The sequence below is a fragment of the Delphinapterus leucas genome, chromosome 10, assembly GCF_059928025.1.
Source record: "Delphinapterus leucas isolate spDelLeu-1000000601 "Yukka" chromosome 10, BTC_Dleu_Yukka2, whole genome shotgun sequence".
Lineage (NCBI taxonomy): Eukaryota > Metazoa > Chordata > Mammalia > Artiodactyla > Monodontidae > Delphinapterus > Delphinapterus leucas.
This window is the reverse complement of record NC_143138.1, coordinates 1,069,293-1,088,431: the sequence shown is the minus strand read 5'-3', so window position 1 is coordinate 1,088,431 and position 19,139 is coordinate 1,069,293. Positions and strand designations below refer to the sequence as shown.

The 19,139-nt window shown below is 51.5% G+C and overlaps 1 protein-coding gene across 12 annotated transcripts in view; it reads left to right on the top strand.

Annotated features, from left to right (window-relative positions):
- Window positions 1-19,139, top strand: part of GMDS (GDP-mannose 4,6-dehydratase) — a 481,231-nt gene that overhangs the window by 438,347 nt on the left and 23,745 nt on the right. For 3 of the 12 annotated variants that reach the window (XM_089918200.1, XM_089918199.1, XM_089918198.1), the window contains one exon: window positions 1,083-3,502. The exons of 2 other annotated variants lie outside the window; for them this stretch is intronic. In XM_089918200.1, the coding sequence (XP_089774326.1) occupies window positions 1,083-1,256 (174 nt within the window). In that variant the 3' untranslated portion in view covers window positions 1,257-3,502. Of the gene's footprint in view, window positions 1-1,082 lie in introns of all 12 variants that reach the window. 7 more of the 12 variants (XR_016394489.1, XR_016394490.1, XM_089918188.1 and 4 more) reach the window with 6 other exon arrangements.

Genomic DNA, 19,139 nt, shown 5'->3' with positions numbered 1-19,139 from the left:
TAAGGTCCACCTGACTTAAGGAGATCCTGGCTCTAATTTAACTGTAGTAGTTTTTCAGAAGGTATTTAGGAAGCCCCTAGCGGCAGGACACTGGAGCGTACAGATCCCGTGTTCCGGTAGCTTGTAGGCAGTGGAAAGGCACAAGGGACAGAAACCCTGGGGATGGAATAGAAGAGGAGAAGGAAGGGGGTTTGCATGTCGGCGGTGCTGGGCTGGATGCGGGACTTACAGGTTCACCTGCCCAGGTTGCCAGAAACATGTTTACTCCCAATACCCAGTGTCTGTATCACAAGACGCTAACGTCTCTGATTCAGAGTGGTGGGTGTAGTTTTTCAGTCATACTTCCCTTCCGTTCCATGCCAGCTATGACTCCGGGGGCACGTCCCTGATTGCTCCACTGCTGGATGATGTTAGTCAAGAGACAGTTCATTCAGACAGTAGAAATCACTTTCTCATCACCAGTGAAAGCTTTCAAGAGCTCATCGCAGGGTCGTGTCAGAGGCCTGCACTTAGGTGACTTTACGGGCTCTCGCTCATGTGTGCAGTGGCTGGGCGTAGGGCACAGCCCCGTGAGAGGGGGACGTGGGGGACACACCTGTCCGTGTTTGCAGCCAGCCCAGCCCAGGTGACACGCGGGCCCACGCCAGGCTTTCCTCCTGGGTGTCCTCAGTGGTTCCAGACACGTATCTGGCGTGAGCTGCTCAGCCTGTGACGGCCCCTGGCGCTGAAGAGGGAGCCTCATTTCTCCATGCAGCCCTCAGAGCAAGAAAGTCATCTAACCGCAGCAACCGTGAAAATACGGGTTCTCCAGCGTTGGCTGTAGGTGATCTCCAGGGCAAGTGACCGTTTGTCAAAGTCCTATCATGACGTCCCGTCATGTGTGTATATGGAGAGCTGAGGTTTTTTTTTAATAAATTCATGTTCCTTGGGTGGATACCCGAAGTTGGAAAAAACACTACCCCCAAAATCTGTGTACACCTCCAAAGTGAGGTGTAGTATGGCTGACACGTGGTGGGTGTCAACAAACATGGTTGTTTGTGCTGAAGCCTCTCTTTCTCTCGCACCCACTTCTCCTCCATCAGCAAAGGCTTCACTCTCCAAGGATCCGGCCCCGCGTCTCCTCCCGCCGAGCCACGTGCTCTCTGCCGGGACCCCTGCAGCATCCTCAGGCACTCCACTCCGGCCCTCCGGCTCATCTCAGGACAACAGCCAGGCGACACTTGATACGAAGCGAGGTCACGTGGCTGCTCCCTTGAGCCCTCCCCGGGGCTCCACCTGCTCAGAAGGGAGCCCTGAGTCCGCCCATAGCCCCCAAGGCGCCCCGTGATCTGCCCTCCCCCGCCTCACTGAGCTAGGCCCCAGGGATGCACAGACCGGGCCACCAGGGAGCTGGAGAGCGGGACTGGCTCCCTCCTGCCCTCGGTCCCCGTGTCCGTGTCGCTCTGTCCCAGGACCCTCGACTAAGCAGCAGCCCGCACTGCGGCCCCGTCCACTGCCTCTGTCTCCCAAGCGCCTGGCCAGCACCTGACCCAGTTGCCCCTGGACTGCCTGGCGGACAGATGAGTTGATTCCAGCCCCTACTCACCGTGGAAGGACAGGCCTGCAGCGCAACGCAAGGAGGTGTGGGCTGAAATTCAGAACACCTGGGGCCCGAATTCCGGTCGGTCGTGACCTTGATACTCACCGCCTGTCTGACCTTGGGCAAGGTCCAGCCCTGGAGCCCGGGCCCTGTCCCCTTTCCTGCAGGGTGGGTGCCTGGGCCACTCCAGCCCTGACACCCAGTCGTCCTGAGAAGCGAGAGACCATGTCTGCCCGTTCCTGCCGTCCCCAGCCAGCCGAGCAGGCCTGGGGGCGAGGCCTGAGCGTGTGATTGTCGCTGGTGGGAGGGACCGTGTCCTCAAGCAGGCGGGGAGGGTGCTGGTGAGGTGAGGGCTTTCCACGCAGCCTTTTCCTCTCGTCTCAGAAGTAATCGTAGTTGTGATTTTGCCTGAAACTGGGGACTAAATGGACTAGACCCCATAAACTTCCATTTCTACCCTTGATCCCAAACATTTTTCTCATTCTTTACTTAAAGTAGATATTCACTGGGACAGAGGAAATGGAGTTTTGCAGTGTCTCAACAGATGGCGCTGCTGGTAGCTATTATCTGACTATAAAAAAATCAATTTCACTTTACTAACTTAAAAAAAAAACTCATTAAAAAATCTGTCTTGCGTCCTGGGATGTGATCCATTCCTGTGTTTAGTCCTCATCGGACTGATGCCTCAGATGGTGAGTGGTTTTAACCCTTCTGGATAGTGAAGCCAGCCTGAAATGCAGAGGGGCCCAGCCCAGGGCCGACCCTGATCATAGCTCCCAGCGCTCACCCAGCGCTGCCTTAGAAAACGCCACCAAGTGCTTTACTCAGAGGAAGAGAGAAGACCGTATTCGCAGATAAGTGCTGTCCATTTTGGCTCTTGACATAAATACAAATGAATCAGGACCTATCTACCTAGATGCTTTGAAGAGATGCAAATATTGTCTGCGGTGACCACACTCACAGAGAAGAATACGGTGATTATTCAGAGAGGCTGGAGAAAGGTGCACGTCTACTAGAGCCTAAGGAGAAGACGTCCCGCAGAGAACCAAGGCCCAGGCTCCCCAGCTCCCTCCCCCAGACCCACGTTTCCATCTGGCCTCCAAGCAGGAACGCTTTCATTCTGCAGCCATGCGCTGGCTTCTGGGTGTGGCTTCCCTGACTGCATACAGCAGCATAGGTTACAAATATTTGGCAGGATTCCTCCTTCTCTGGGAACCAGACAAGTCATAACACCCACCGAACGCTCCGCGCTGCTGTGCAGGGAGGAACGGCATCATCTCAGGTTTCAGAGCGTGGGGCCCGAGGTCGCTGGGCTCGGCTGCCCCCCTCGAGCCATGGCCCCAGCCAGGACAGGCTTGGGGTTAGAGTGACAGGCCCCCATTCTGCCACCAGGCCCCCTCCCCCCGCCACTGACCAGCCCACAGGCCCAGGGTGCAGCCAGCGCTTTGTCTCAGAGCCTGGCTCTGCCCTCTGCCTATGGCTCCATCACCCAGAACGGGAAAGAGAAATTAGGCTTCGGGTGTGTACAAAAGAAGGCGTCGGCATGTGATGTTACAAAACACTATTAATGGGCTTCCCTGGTGGCGCAGGGGTTGAGAGTCTGCCTGCCGATACAGGGGACGCGGGTTCGTGCCCCGGTCCGGCTGGGCCCGTGAGCCATGGCCGCTGGGCCTGCGCGTCCGGAGCCTGTGCTCCGCAGCGGGAGAGGCCACAACAGTGAGAAGCCCGCATACCGCAAAAAAAAAAACATTATTAATTAGTAACCCCAAGAAATGTTGAGTGAAACAACCACAATTTTTCTTCACCCTGAGCCTCAGATCCCCACTTGTGTGCCCTCTGCTGCTCTCAACCTTCTTTGGTTGTTTCCTCCTGTTGGACGCAGGTGCCGGCACCTGCCCCACTCCGGACACTGGGGAGAGTCCCACTGGCGGAGGACCGAGGCCCTGGGGAGGGAGCCTGTCTCCTGAGCATGGAAACGCGAGCATCTGTGTGCTCTGTGAGCATAAGGAGAGGGGAGGGATATAGTGTCACTGGCCTTTTAACTACTTTTTAAGATTAAATAGGTTTCTGGCATTTTGGTTTTTTTTTTACTTTATTACTAGTCACTTAGCAAACAAAGAACTGTACTATCTTTATACAATTGACCCTTGAACAACACCAGGGCTAAGGGCGCCGAGCCCCTGTGCATTCGGAATCGAGCATAACTTAGAGTCCGTACCCATCTTTGCGGTTCCCGTACCCACGGTCTGCATCCGTGATTGAACCTCGGCAGGCCATGGGTGCTCCTGCAGCACCGCGGTACTAGTTGAAAACAAGAGTAATAACACTTGGCACTCCTGCATACTATTTAAAATCTCACTGCCTTTTGGCGGGGGGCGGGGAGGTAAGTAGTAAAAAAGGGGCAATCTTGTGTCAGAAGGACTTGAAGGGGAAAAGCAGCACTTAAGCCTGAGGTCAGGTCAGCGTGGCTTGGGTGACCGGCAGCGTTAACACAGCTAGGATAGGGTTGTAATTCTAAGTGACAACTAAAGGGGGAGACATAACAGTTTGCTTGGGGCCAGGTACCACACTTGCCCTCCTCCCAGCTTTAATGAGGTGCACTTCATTAGAAGTAAAAACCACTCTCTCTCAGTTCCAATTTGATGAGTTTTGGCGACAGACATAGCTGTGTGACCTTCACCAAGAGCGTTTCTGTCACCCCGGAGAGCTGGTTCTCTCCTGCCCCTTTGCAGCCTTTTCTTTTCTGAATGTCATAGAAAGGGAGTCTTTCATTTGGAGTCCTGTGTTTGGCTTCTTTCACACGACAGCGGCCGAGATCCACCACGTTCTCCGTGTCTGTGGTCCGTGTGTCACTGGGTCGCACCCTGTCCTGTGGTCACATCAGGTGTGAAGGTCACCAGGATGTTTCCTTTGGGACAGATGTGAATGTTGCCTGCTACAGACGTTCACGTACAAGGTCTGTGTGGACACGTGTTTATTTCTGTCGGGTAAATACTCGTGAGTGGGGTTGCTGGCTCACATGGGAAGTGTATTTTTAACTTTTGAAGACACTGCTGAGCTGTTCTCCGAGGGCGCTGTGCCCTTTTGCCTTCCCAGCAGGGTGTCCGAGAGGTCCAGTTGCTCCACACGTTGCTGTTCATATGTTGTTTCAGTCGCTCCTCGACGACACTATAAATTAGGGGTTATGGTTACTATTCTCATTTTACAAATGAGGAAACTGAGGCGTGATGAGATCGCGTGCCTCGTGTGAGGCATGTAGCTAAGAGATGGTGGACTCCATTTACACGGAACCAGGTCTGTTGAAGCTGTTCTTAACTGTACTGTCCCTAAAGCTAGCAGAACTTGTGTTGCTAATCTAGGGGATTTTAGAACAGAAATATGACCAAAAGCCAAGAGCCTAGGACTTCATCTAGTGGGCTGTGAATACAAATTGGACTATATGCAAAGGAACTTTTTAGTTAAAACGAATTTAGGGAAAGCACAGGTGAGATGAAAACACCTCTCATGTCTAAAGCTTTTATTCGCCAGAGCCAGCTTATCATGACATTTTCATATGCTTCCCCCGTCCTTGGGGACAGGGGAGGAGACCTTGCTGGGCCCTGAAACAGTGCTGGTGTTTTCCTAAGTGGGTAATGTTGCAAAGTGCGCCAAGATCTTTCTGGACATCGACTCCTTTTTCTCTTTTCTTTGTGTTTGTCTTAGAATAAATTAGCAAATGAATAAGCGAATCCCGTCAAATTCCTCCCAACTGCGCGTGCTTGTCTGTGTGTAGAAAGCATCGCAGTTTAGAAGAGAGCATTTCATAAGCCCAGGACCGTCAGAAGCCCATACCAAATAGTGAAGGCTGGGCCCTTGTACGTGAGGGCCCAGGATGTGGAGACGGCTCTTCCAAGTTTAAATCGCACAGCCTTTCCATTAAAATCAGAAGAAGACATTTCCACGTGAATATGCTAAATGGATTCTGGAAAATCAGATGCGTAGCATTCTTCACTCAACTTCAGCCCTTTATTGAGATGTCCAGGAAGACCAAGAAGGTGGGTGGGCCTGGCTGGTCCCCGAGGCTGCAGGAAGCCCTGCCAGCCGGACAGGGCACCTCCAGCCATCCTCAGAGCCATAGCCTTGGTCCTGAGTGGGGACCCGGGAGCCTCGATTCCGCACACACAGGGCTGCTTTCTCCCAGCCCCGTCAGAGCCCTGCGTGCTCCGACACAGCTGCCTGCAGACTGAGGGATTCTTCCAACAACGTGACAGACCCTGCAGTGTGCCGTCATGCGTGTCTGTCAAGCAGAAGCCTTGTCACTTTGCAACAAGCGCTGGCCTGTCCGGGTGGCAGGACACGGCCATGAGGCAAGCGCGCGCACATTCCTGCCGGCGTTGACACATGCCCTGGGCCCATCACCTCCCCAGGATGTGTGTGTGCATGTGTGTTTGCGTGTGTGCATGTGTGTGTGCGTGTGCCTGTGTGCGTGTGTGTGTGTGTTTTGCTTCTCTCCTTTTCAACCCCCTGCCCCCCTCAGGAGGCAGCAGTGAGTGTCAACTGTCAGACAGAACAGACCAAGCGTTCAGTGGTGTCCAGCCCACCTGCGGGACTTTTCTCCAGGAAGCCTCACCCAGGGCGATTGTCATGAGAAGCAGCCTTTCAGGTCGCCTGTATCGGTGTCAGAGTGACAAGCATGCCTGGGCTCCCCGCAGCAGACGTCCTTGCAGACCGAGTTCCATAGTCTGGGGACAGGAGCTCCCTGAGACAGGCCGCTTGTGGGCAACTATTCGGTGCTTCTGGCGGCTCCGGTGTTGCCCCTGGAATTCACTGTACCTTTAATGTGACGACCTCAGCGGACCTTATCGAGGTGACATTTCGTTCCGGCTCAGCTCCTGGGGGGCGGGGGACATAGTGGCAGAAGACAGGCGCCGTTCCCAATGGAAGAAACAGAGCCACAGTCACAATCAGAGCTGGCATCTGCCCAGCCTCGGGCTGTACAGCACCTCGGAAGACAGAAGGTTTAAGAAGACAACGCCTATTGCAGACCGAGGGACTCCAGTATCTGGGGTTGGGATCCCCAACGCTTCAGTCCTGATACGGGCCAGGCCCCCATGTGGTCACTGCAGCTCAGTGCCTTCCTGTCTTGCCCACACAGCTGGCCGCCCAGAGCCACGTCTTGTCACTTTGGAGGCTTCGGTAGGGCCCACAGGTTGGGAATTCGCCAAGAGAAACGCTTCATGAGTGAAGGTCACCTCCGGTGACCTGGGGACGGTGACAGCGGGCTGATGGACAGCCTGTGTGAGGGACACTAGGGTCTCATAGGCAGGAGGACGTCTGCTCTGCAACCCACCAAAGATGTAATCTGCAAAGTGCGTCTGATCTCAGTGCACGGCACTGGCCTCATGCGTGCAGTTACAGACTAGCTGGAGTGAATGATCAGTTCAGCAGGTTTGTGCATCACGACCATGGTTTATCCACACCACACGTCCAAGAACAATATATTCCATTGTCAATCTTTTATTTTGTTTTCTTTCCTTTTTCTCCCCTTGTCTCCAGGAGACCAATTAATTGTTCAAAGATAATATATAGAGGAGATTTCAAGAGCATTTACTTTGGCACCATCTCTGCCCCTTTGCGGTCTGGCTAACAATAAAGCTAAAATTTGTTTTGTAGTGATGGTTCCAGTTGGACTGGAATCCCTTTGAAGTTCCTGCAGTTTGCTGTTGTGAGAGCTCAAGATATTATTTGACTGCAATAAAACACTCTGTGCGTTATCAAAGTATGGGACACAGTGAACTGTAGCAACACGCAACGGCCAGACTCACCCCCGGAGGTGCCCTGCAGGCCTGGAGAGCACGGCCCATGCAGACGAGGGTCCATCCATAGGGTCCGTCATTACCCCGAGGGCCATTCATGGGCCTTAAACTCCCTGTAGGGCCCATATCAGCAAGGCCCATTTGCTCTGGGGAGCAAAGAGCAAACCTGAACAGACCAGCAGCCATACCGAGGGCACCCTGGCCTGACCTGGTGACCGTCGGTGTCAGGGTTCAGCCTCCCGGCTCTTGCATCAGCTGACCTAAATTACTTCATGCTATTGTCACCTCTAAGGTAATATAGTCATTGTCTGGGGCTCTATTTATACTTTAAAGTTCTTTCCCACCCACCCATGGCTGGGAGTGGTCCGTGAGCGTCAGTGGAGGAGGGTGTCCCAGGCTCTCACCTGCGGGTTTGGACCCACCGCAAAGGGGTGCTTCACTCAGGCGCTGCTCCTCTGAGATGCACGTGTCCTGGCGTCAGGACAGAGGCCCGGCTGCTCCGGACATGAGAGCCCCAGCCAGTGTGCGGTGAGTGTGTGCGTGTGCGTGCATGCACACCTTGGGGCTGTGTACATCTTTTGGAAAGCAGTTTTGTCTAGGGTGGTAAACAGCTCTCACTAAGAGAATGTGTTACTTGGCCGCCATGTTCCAGGTGTTAGAAAGGGCTGCGGTGGATTCTTGTTTTAAACAAATAATGAAACCCTCGTAGTGTTTAGTGACACGGCGACTGGGCTGTGTTCCATTGCTTGTGTAAATGAAAATATTTTAAGTGATTTTTTATGATAAGTTTAAATAACCAAAAGAAATGCCTGGAAATGTATTTTGGCACAGGGAAATCCCTCCTTACAGGAATTTATAAATATGTCATGTGGGAAAATATAAAATCTATTTTAATCTTCTCACCTCTGAATGAGTCTTCAGTTAAAATGTTCTCCCTGTCTGGTTTTTACCACTGTCCCTGCCTTATGTGTTACCTTCCCGTGTTTGATCTGAGTTGCATTTAGTTGGGGAGAAAAATGAAAGTCCATTGAACTCACTTCTGGTTTCCCTCCGACGTGTACACGTGTCCTCACAAGAAGAAAACAAGCTGAACCGGCTGAAAGTCCCCAGCTCTTCTTAGACCCATCAGAGCACTGAGGGCAAAACGCTGCCCCCAGATTGCAGAGAGAGGTGAATGCAGAGCTAGCACGAGTAGAACCTCCCACTGGGCTGGCCTCACGCACAGAGGGTGATTGGCTGGTTGCTAGAGGCTGAGCATGGACTCTTGAGAGGTCAAAACTCTTAGGGCCCAGCATTCAGGGCCCCGCATCCATGACTTTTATCTCCAGGAGCCCTGCTGGTTCCCGGGGTGAAGGAGGAGAGAAGTCACCCCACGCCTTTGCTGGGGGATGAGGAAAGTAACCAGTCTGGAATGTGTCCAGAGCCCTCCGGTCCCTTCCCTCCAGGGAAGCTCTGTCCCCAGGCCTGACGGATGTGGGGGAAGCAAAGCTCCATCCCCTTGAGCCCCCTCGTCTCCCTGAAGATGGAGCAGAAAACTGAGAAGCAGCTGTGAAGGTCACAGCCAGGGACACAGACCCGGAAACAGCAGGAGAAGTAATCGTAGGGTTATGCAGTATTTCCCTTCTCTCACACTTACACCACATCAGCAGTCTCCTGTGTAATTACACAGGAGACAGCAAGGTTCAGACCCTACTTAAGAAGGAGTCTCTCGGGAAACCCAGAGAGAAGCGGGGAAACAAAAGCACAAGGACCCTGGAGGACATTTTGGCCTCTGGCACCCACAGCCACATCAGACAATAAACACAGCCTCCCTCCTAGCCAGGTAAACACAAGACCTCGCACTGAAGACCTTTTACCTTCGTTCCTTTTATCAATATATCAAGCCCAGCTTTCAGCTACAAGACGAGCTAAAAGGTGAAAAACACAGTCTGAAGAGACAAAGCAAGCATCAGACCAGTCTCAGTTATGGAAGAGATTTGGGAATTATCAGACTTTAAGTTAAAATAGCTATGATTAGCATGCCAAGGGCTGTAATGGAAAAAGTGGACACCATGCAAAAACAGATGGGTAATGCAAGCAGAGAGGTGGGAATTCTAAGAAAGAGTCAAAAGGAAATGCGAGAAATCAAAAACTCTGTAACAGAAATGAAGGTTGCCTTTGATGGGCTCATCGGTAGGCTAGACACGCCTGAGGAAAGGATCAGTGAGGCCGCAGGCGTGTCAATAGAGACTTCCCAGCTGAGAAGAGCGGGAAAGAAGAATGGAAACTCTGGAACAGAATATCTAAGAATTGTGGGACGACTACAGAAGGTGTCACATACACATCGTGGAAATACCAGGATGAGAAGGAAGAGAGAAAAGAAGAGAAGAAATATCTGAAGTAAAAATGGGTGAGAAGTTTCCACAATTAATGATAGACACCAAACCACTGATCCAGGAAGCTCAGAGAACTCCAAGCAAAATAAATACCAAAACATTTATGGTCGGGTATGTCATATTCAAAGTACAGAAAGTAAAAGACGACGAAAAAGTCTTGAAAGAAGCCAGAGGGAAAAGACCCACCATATCTCTACAGGAACAAGGGTAAGAATTATATCAGACTTCTCTTTGGCAACCATGCAGGCAATAAGAGAGTGAAGTGAAATTTTTAAAGGGTTGAAAGAAAAAGAAAAAAAAAACCAGAATTTTGTGTGTAGTGAAATTATCCTTCAAAAGCAAAGGAGAAATAAAGACTTTCTCAAAAAATAGAAATTAAGGAAGTTTATCACCAGTAGACTTACCTTGTAAAAAAATGAAGTTAGAACAAGTTCTTCATAAAGAAGGAAAATATTATAGGATATATTTGTGGATGTTGACAAAGTGATTCTGAAGTTTATATGGAAAGGCAAAGCCCCCAGAAAAGCTACCACGACACTGAAGAAGAACAAAGTCAGAGAGCTGTCACTACTTCAGTGATCAAGACAGCATGATGTCAGCAAAAGAACAGACAAATAGCCCCGTGGAACAGACCCTCCCAAACACGGTCAGATAGTCTTTGGCAAAGGAGCAAAGGCGTTTCAGTGGAGAAAGGACAGTCTTTTCGGCAAATGGTATGGAAACAACTGGATGTCCACATGCAAAAAAAAAAAGAATCTAGACACAGACCTTACACCCTTCACAAAAATTAGGTCAAAATGGATCATAGACCTAAATGGAAAATGGAAAACTAAGAAGCTTTTGGAAGATAATAAAGGAGAAAGTCCAGATTATCTAATGACTTTGGAGTTCTTAGTTAAAACACCACAAGCACAGCCCATGAGAAAACATAAGTGAGACATCATTAGGATTAAAAACTTCTGCTTTGTCAAAGACACTGCTAAGGAAAAAAGAAGCCACAGGCTTTGAGAAGAATGTTTGCAAAACTCATATCTGATAAAGGACTGGTATCCAAAATATACAAAGAACTCTGAAAATTCAACAATAAGAAAATGAACAACCCAATTTAAAAATGGGTAAAAGGTCTAAACAGACACCTTACCAAAGAAGATACACAGATGGCCAGTAAGCACGTGAAAAGATGCTCCACGTCTTATGTCATTAGGGAAGTTAAAACCATAATGAAGCACCACTGCACACCTGTTAGAATATTGAAAATTCAGAACACCAAATGCTGACAAGAATGTGGAGCAACAGGGTCCCTCTTTCATTGCTGCTGGGAAAGCAAAATGACGCAGCCACTTTGGAGGAACGTTTGCAGCTTCTTAAAAAGCTAAACATCATCTTAGCGTAGAACCCAGCAGTCCCACTGCTAGGTGTTTACCTTTTGTCCACATAAAAGCTGCATGTGACTGTTCATAGCAAATGTATTGATCCTCATCAAAAACCGGAAGCAAGACGCCCTCCAGTAGGTGAATGGATAAGTTACCCAGACAACGGAACGTTATTTAGCGCCAAGAAGTAATGAGCTCTCAGGCCACAAGCCACCATTCAGGAGGAAGCTTAAATGCATAATATGCAGTGAAAGAAGCCAATGTGAAAAGGCTACGCACTGTACCGTTCCAACTATACAACATCCTGGAGAAGGCAAAAACTACAGAGACGGTGAAAAGATCCGTGGTTCCCAGGGATTAAAGGGAAGAGAGGGGGTTACGATAGGTGGAGTACAGGTTGTTTTCAAGGCAGCAGAACTGTTCTGTAGAGTCCTGTGATGGTGCACGTGTGACTTTTTGTCAGAACCCAGAATATGGTACAACAGAGTGGACCCCAGTGTCAAGCACGGACTTGAGTCAGTGTATCGGTTTGGTCCATTTGTTGCCACAAGGATGCTGCTCTGATCTCGTGTTAGCGGGATGGGTTGCACAGGGCCTGGGGAGTGGGGCTCACGGGAGCTCCCTCTACCTCCTGTGTCATTTTCCTGTGAAGATAAGACGGCTCTAAAAAGAGAGAGCCTACTTTAAGGAAGGCCCTTGGACACACAGCTGAGGAGAAGTCAAAGGAAGAAACGTGGATCTTTATCGAACCGAGAAGGCGGTGGGGCGGGGAGAGGGGACCCGGCGCAGCCCTGGCACCCGCCCTGCCGTCTCGGGAGTTGTGGAGCTGTGCGCCCCCCAAGGGGAGCAGCCCGAACGCCTGGGACGGCGTCGATGCCAGGATGCTGGCCACGGCCTGAAACCGGAGAGGCCCTCCGAATCCCAAACCTCATCTGTTTTTGCCAAAGCTCACGCCACCGTGGGCCTGCCTGATCCTCTGCCAGCTGCTGTGGGCTGATCAACGGTTTGTTTCATGCTGTGTTTAAAACAGGGGAATTAGGGACGGGGTGGTGCGTTCCGAATCCCGCTGAGGTGTCCGGCCGGGCGTGGGGGGCTACAGAGCCAGCACCCGGCTGTCTTCCCGACACGCCCAGGTGGGACGCCAGCCCGAGACCCCCGGCTTCCCACTGGCAGGATGGGAGGTGGGGCCGAAGAACGTGCGTGAGACAGGGTGGAGACCGTGAAGAAATCCAGCCGCCGTTCCGTGCCCGGCGAGGGGCCTGGTCCCTCTGGGAGACGCTCAGTCTGGTGGCCAGATAGGTCCTCTCTCTACTCTCAGGTGCAAGCTTTGCATCTGCTGTTTCCCGGACCCTCGAGGCCAGTCTCTGAATTCTCTCCCCATCTGACTTTGCTGACTAAGGAGACCAGCCGTTGGGAAACGTCTAATTTTACGTCAGTCTTAAAGACTGAAACAGTGACAGAGAATACTAGACATGAAACTGGCCATTTCAGAGAGACTTTCATTCCTGAGAATTATCTCCCTACTGAAAGAATCCCGCAAAACTCTAGGTCTCTTTATGTCTGTGCGTGTGCATACACGTGGCCCCACACAGGCACACAGACGTGCACACACGCCCAGGCCCCCATCGGTGCTCTGGGACCACTCCATCCCCACCCCTCCCCCCTCCCCCCACCGTCCCCAGGCCTGTCCAGTCCCTGCCCTTCCCATCTGCTGTCCCATCCATTCAGTGTGACGTGGGCACCACATGGCTTTATCACGTCGGAAAACGTAACACAGCAATGGCTTCAGAGGGCCAGCACCTCTGACACCCGTCGTTCCTGAAGCCAGACCCGGGTGTGATGGTACTGGGTGGGACTGGGCGTCGGCTAACCCAGGACAGAACACTCTTTTGGAGAAATAAAAAGAGGGGGGCTTCCTTGGTGGCGCAGTGGTTAAGAATCTGCCTGCCAATGCAGGGGACACGTGTTCGAGCCCTAGTCCGGGAAGATCCCACGGGCCGCGGAGCAACTAAGCCCACGCGCCACAACTACTGAGCCTGCGCTCTAGAGCCCGCGAGCCACAACTACTGAGCCCGCGAGCCACAACTGCTGAAGCCCTCACGCCTAGAGCCCGTGCTCCGTGACAAGAGGAGCCACCACAATGAGAAGCCCACGCACCACAACAAAGACCCAACGCAGCCAAAAATAAATAAATAAATTTATTTTCAAAAAGAAATACAAAGAGGAAGTGTGTGCTGGTGTTGGATGTGTGATTTTGCCTATTTTTAATCTGTACGTATTTGGGAAGGCATGACATGCTCGCCTCTGAAATCATCGGGACGATGCCCTTCATCCTGAGTTTCTGTTTACCTTCTCAGTGGCTTACATCTGTGACTGTGAGCCCAGCACCCAGAGCCGCCTTCCGGGGAGCTTGGGCTGTTGGCGGTAATCTCGGCCTGATCCCTCCTGGTCACCCTGTTGCTTCACTGAAGAGCCGTGGGCGTGAAAGCTGCCTTCGGCTGGGCTTCCTCTGAACCGGGCGCGGAGGCCGGGGTAGCCTCCCACAAGGCACCGGCGTGGCCACGTCTCCTGCAGGACTGGGGGAGCCCCTGCCAGGCCTGGCCTCTCCACAGGGCCTGGGGGGCTGGGAAGGGGTCAGTTCAGGGCTTTGGTGACAGCACGGCCTGTGGTTTGCAGGGTGCGGCCATCAGATCTTTGCCCTGTGTGTGCACTCCAGTCTCCCGGAGGCCGGCGCTTGCTGGGAGGTGAGCAGCATGGAAATAAGCTTCGTTGTCTAGAATTTCGCAAAGCCCTGCGGCTACACCGTGAAGGGAAAGCGGAGAGGAGCATGCTGCCAGCGCCCGGCACCGAGGAGGGGGAGGGGAGAGCCTGTAAGAGGCGTGGCTCCTTGAATCCAGCCTCAGAGCAGGAGTTCTCTGTTTCAGAACGAAGATGCATTTTGTTAAGAAGTGTGAGGTACTCACCCCAGGCCATGGTTTGACCTGCAGATGACTTCGGCTTTTGGAACCATGGAATGCAGAGTGAAAACTAAAAATACAGCTGAAGACAGAAGACGTCAGGAGATGATTATCTCTGCGCTACTACTGAGCTGTTGTTACGTTGGGAAGATTATGTTTCCAGAATCTGTGTCTACTTAGTTTTCCTCGTTGTAAACGTCCTTTTAATTATAAAACCGACTCGGAGAGTATCCTGGCTTTTCATATTGATGTACTTTTTCTTTTTCTGGATAAACCAGTTCCATTTAGATGACTGACCTGCTCATTAATTAAGGGAAACACCCCATCAGTTACCAGCCGTGATGCCTCAAAAACTGACAAATCCCACCTTCCAGTGTGTGTTACGTGAAGTGGGAAAGGTTCCTGTGACTACCAGCAAGTTTCCCAAAGCCCCAGTTCGGGTGGGAAGAGCCCACAGAAGCCCTTCTTTCTGAAATAGCTTTTTCAAATCGAAGCGAGAAAAGTGTGATCCTGGGAGCTGAGCGCAGAGCCTGCTTCTTGCCTCTGGGCCTCACGACAGCCTTGCGCTCCCTCTCGCAGCACCCCTGACCCCGATGGGTGGACGTGTGATCCTCCAGGGGCTTGATGGGTCTGAAGAGGCTTTGTAGTGCTGGGCGGGCACTCCTGAGGAGCCCCCAGGCCTCCCGGGGGCCAGCCTCCTGGCGACCACCTGCTGTCACTGGACGGGCTGTGACGGCCCTTGGCGGAGCTTCTATGTGGAGGCTTCCTGAGCTCGTTGAGGTCATTTAAACAGCAAAACACACAACGCACATTGTTTCTTTTTACTTAAGGGACAGAAGTTCCCTTAAGTATTATTGTTAAGGTACTACCCACAAAGTCGTTTTTCTCTCGAAACAAATGCTGATGGGAAAGATGGGAAGAGCATTAAAGATCATAGACTCTGTGTCCCAGAGAGAGCCTGCACCTGGGAAGCACAGGACCAGACCCCTGGAGCCTGCAGGGCCTGGGCTGCCGTCTCCAAGGTGACACTAAGGTGACACTGAGATGAGCAGGCCGCCCTGGAGGGGCTCGGGCAGCTGCCAGCCCACCCTCCACGCCGGACGTTTCCTTAGGCCTCGGCGTTGGGCTTTCAGGAGGAGAGTCTCCTTTACAGAGGTAGACACGCGTGTGCTCCGTCACTAATCCCGGTGGACATGAAGTTCAGCATGAGAATCCCTGTTACCTCTCTGGCTTTGTTGTCCTGAGAGACACCCCAGTGCTTGTGATTTGGCAAAACTCAGATGATGTGTTGTGAAAAGCAACATATATTCCAAAACACCTATTTCTAAGTCGACAGTATTTTTTTTCCTTAGTGGAAAATGTTCTGTTTTGATGTTTGTGTTCCCTTTTCTTCCCCCCATGTCTCTGAAAATATTCACATTTTCTGCCTATTTTTTTTTCCAATTTACAATTTAAAGATGTTGTTAAATCTTTTTGATAACATATTTTTCAAAGTACTGTATTAGGGCTTAGAAATATTATAATCATACATTTATTTGCTTACCAACATACTATTTTAGTATTTTAACAAAAAGTGACAGTATCTTCCTTATTTGGAAGTTAAGCCAAAAAGTGACTAAGTAGTGTTTTTATAAAAAGTGAAAAAGAAATTAGCTATTTCCAAGGTTGGTCTTCTCTTTTGAAATAACCTTGCATGGAAGCACATTTACTTACAAATCATAAATATATTCTTGCATCTTACAGAAATCCAAGTATCGTCCATTTGTAATGTTAGTAAATAAATGACAGGGTCGTGGTCACGGCCTCGTTTGTCTGGGGCTCACATAGGGACTCGGCTTCCCTAGAGCATCAGCCTCGAGCGGAGTCGGGGAGATTCGGGAACATTACCTTGGGGTCCGAATGGGGAGAGGACCCCAACCTTCATCGGGAGAAACCTAAGCAGGACAATGAGTGTGTTCGATCCTCTTAAACTGTCCAAGTTACTGATCACTGGGACGCATTTTTTCATTTTTTCTTGAAATGGCCACCTTAGGGTAAATATCTGAAAAAGAAGAAAAAGTAATACAAGTGTGTCACTCGGAAAACCACAAAAGTGTGTCAGAACAACTCTCCTACCCACTCACACCCACTGGTCTTCAGAAAGGACTGTCACCATCAATTTTTCATCTTTAAAGGGTTTTAATTCTTTCAGCATGTTCATATGGTTTTATAAAGCCCCAGATGCCCGGCAAATCCCCTTGGTGTTGTAGGACAAGATTGCTGTTAAAAAGTGTCTAGGCTCTGTCAGCTGCTTCTCGCCAGCTTCTCGAGGGGCCCTGGGAAGCGGTGTTTACACTGAAGCCTGAATTGATGGGGCCAGTGTGATGCAGTCGGGTCGGAGGGCCAGCTGCTTAGCTGGGCTCGTCAAGCGCTCAGGTTTCACGGCGGTTTATAAAGGAAGGTCTGTAGTGATAACATCTGGCTCTTGAGCGTGACTGCATTTTGCCTCTTATGATTGAATGGAATTTAATGGTGGGAGGAGAAAACCCAGGGCAATCTCATTCTTGAATTATGGTTCCAGATAGATTAGGCAGAGTGGCAGGCCGAGCGCTCTGGGTCGGGCCACCTAGCAGAGTCTGTGGAGCAGACTGGCTTCCTCTGCTCTGCCTCCACATGCCGCCGACCCCCCCACACGGCCAGCATCCTTGCCGAGCCAAGGGCAGGGCCCCTTCGGGCACAGCCACGCCCGGGCTCCGGTGCGTCCCCGTCCGGCTGGGCTCTGACCTGCTGGACCCCGCGGGCAACGGGCTCAGCTGAAGCCCTTCGCCACCGGGTGCTCCCTGAACGGCGGTGCGCCGGCCAGGCTCCTGGTGTCAGAGGTGAGCTTCGTTCCTGATTCCGCCGTCATCCAGTGAGCTCACTTCGCGCCGAGGTACCAGGACACTGTGACCTCGGGGAGCTGTAGACGCTACAGGGGTCGCTCCTCCAGCGAGGGTCCAACTCAGATGGGACCCCAGCCCCAGGGTCCTGGCATTCTGTAACTGCTCAGCGGTCCCAGCCCCACATGAAAAGCTGGTGGTGTGGGGGTAAACTCGTGCCGCTCGGGGTCTTTTAAAGTCCTCTTCACTTAGCCTTTGGGTCTCTGAGTGTCTGTATAACTTCTTAAATTTGCAAGAACCTCTTTTCAACCTCGACAGGTGGGCAGACCACACTCAGGTAAGTGATGGCGGGTGGTCCCCTCCCAGTGCAGTCAGGCCGAAGAGCGGGAGAAGGGGCGGGTCTCTGACACTTCACTTGTGTTCTGTTTCTCCACAATTGTGGACGGTGTTCTTGGTCTTGGTGCAGCTTCAGGACCAACAGGGAAGGAGCCCAGCAGCGGCACAGCACAAAACACAGGGGCTGCGGGAGGAGATGCAGGCGTGGAGGCTCCCAGTTCCAGGACCTCTCAGCTGCCTGGCCTTCGCGGGCTCCCAGAGCCTTTGTTTCTTCAGCTATAATGTGGGGCAGGTGCCAACCCACTTACCTGCCACATCGTCACCCCCGCATCCTACGAGGTCAGAAGGGATCCACATGGACCCAAGCCCACCTGAATGGAAGGGTCTCTGTCACCCCTGTCTGTGGTCCATTTGGCTGACCCCTGTTATTGTTGATGGGGTCAAGTTTAGATCCTCTAGGTCACTGAAATTCGAAACAAGCTCCCCAGAAGGAAATGTTCTACCCATTATCTAACTCAACTTGGTATAACAAACCCAGACATACCAAACAGCTGGATAAGGATGGTACTTATGAGCTTATTTTAGCTCAGTGGGATCTTTTTCAGACAGCACACTTCCTCATCATACTTAAGACATGATTACACGTACAAAAGTTCTGTTTTTCTCAGGTGGCAGCCGTCAGGTGGGGCAGGCACAGGTACAGACTCCGCCCCCTTCATCACCTGCCGCTTCCCTCTGCCCCATCTCAACCCAATGACCATCCATAAAGGCCAGGAGAGGACAGGAGGCCCTCTGCTCTGGTCCCAGGGAAAGAGGAAGACCAGGCAGGACCCCAGGACAGCAGCAAACTGTCCCGTACCATCCCCATCAGGGACTCCTTCTGACCCGAGAAGAAAAATGGGAGAAAATGTATAAAGTGAGCCTAAGATAAGCCTTTCTCCACTTGCCCTAAAAGCCCAGGGTCTGCGGCCCTTTCCCTTTTATATTAATTGTCATTATCATCCTCAATTCCTACGCTGGCCCGTTACTTCTGCTGCACATGGAGTTGAAACCCTTTAAAGTAATTGTGATTATACGCTGTGCGTCCTTAAAAGCATAAGCCACCTTTGAACACCGTGGGAAAAGATAAAGTCCCAACTACGGACTCTGCGAGTTACAGACGTGGAACGCCAGCTGTCCGTGGACAGACATGTATTTATGCAGCACACGTGTCGTGGGTAAGCGATTCTGGTGAACCCCACTGGAGTGAAATGTCAGTGCTAAAGTTAGGACTATTTTAACTTCAGTTTCAAAGTGTTTTTACTGCCCTGTACCTTCCATATCAGTGAGGTAAAGACATCTCTACCTGTACATGCAGCCTTTTTAATGCTACACTCGGATTTTTCAAATTAAATGTTATGCTTACACACTAAACATTAGCAACGTTCTCCTAACAGTTAGGCCAGGCCTGCAGCTGACCGGGGAGTAGCTACCTGAGGCTCAGACCTTCAGCACCGGACGAGCCGCACGTCACATCCCCTCTGGCCCTTCTGCGCAGACTCAAGCGAGGATCACTGTCGACCACTGACGGTTCGGGTCGTAAATGCAGAGGTTGGGCCAGACACGGTGGAGGGAGCCTCCTAGGGAGGAGGAGACGCTTGTTCATCTAAGGCTCTTCTCAGGGGAGATGACCCCTTTCCAGTGGGGAGAAGACCCCAGGCTCTGCGTGAGTGAAGGGTGGCAGGGGGAGCTTGGGGGGTGCCTGGGAAGAAAGGAGGTGCACACAGGGCTCAGAAATCTCTGTGGCCAACAGGCCGGCCCAGGCTCTCTTGGTTTTGACCAAAGGTTGATAGAAGATTCAAGTAGCAAAGAGCAAATTCTTGATCT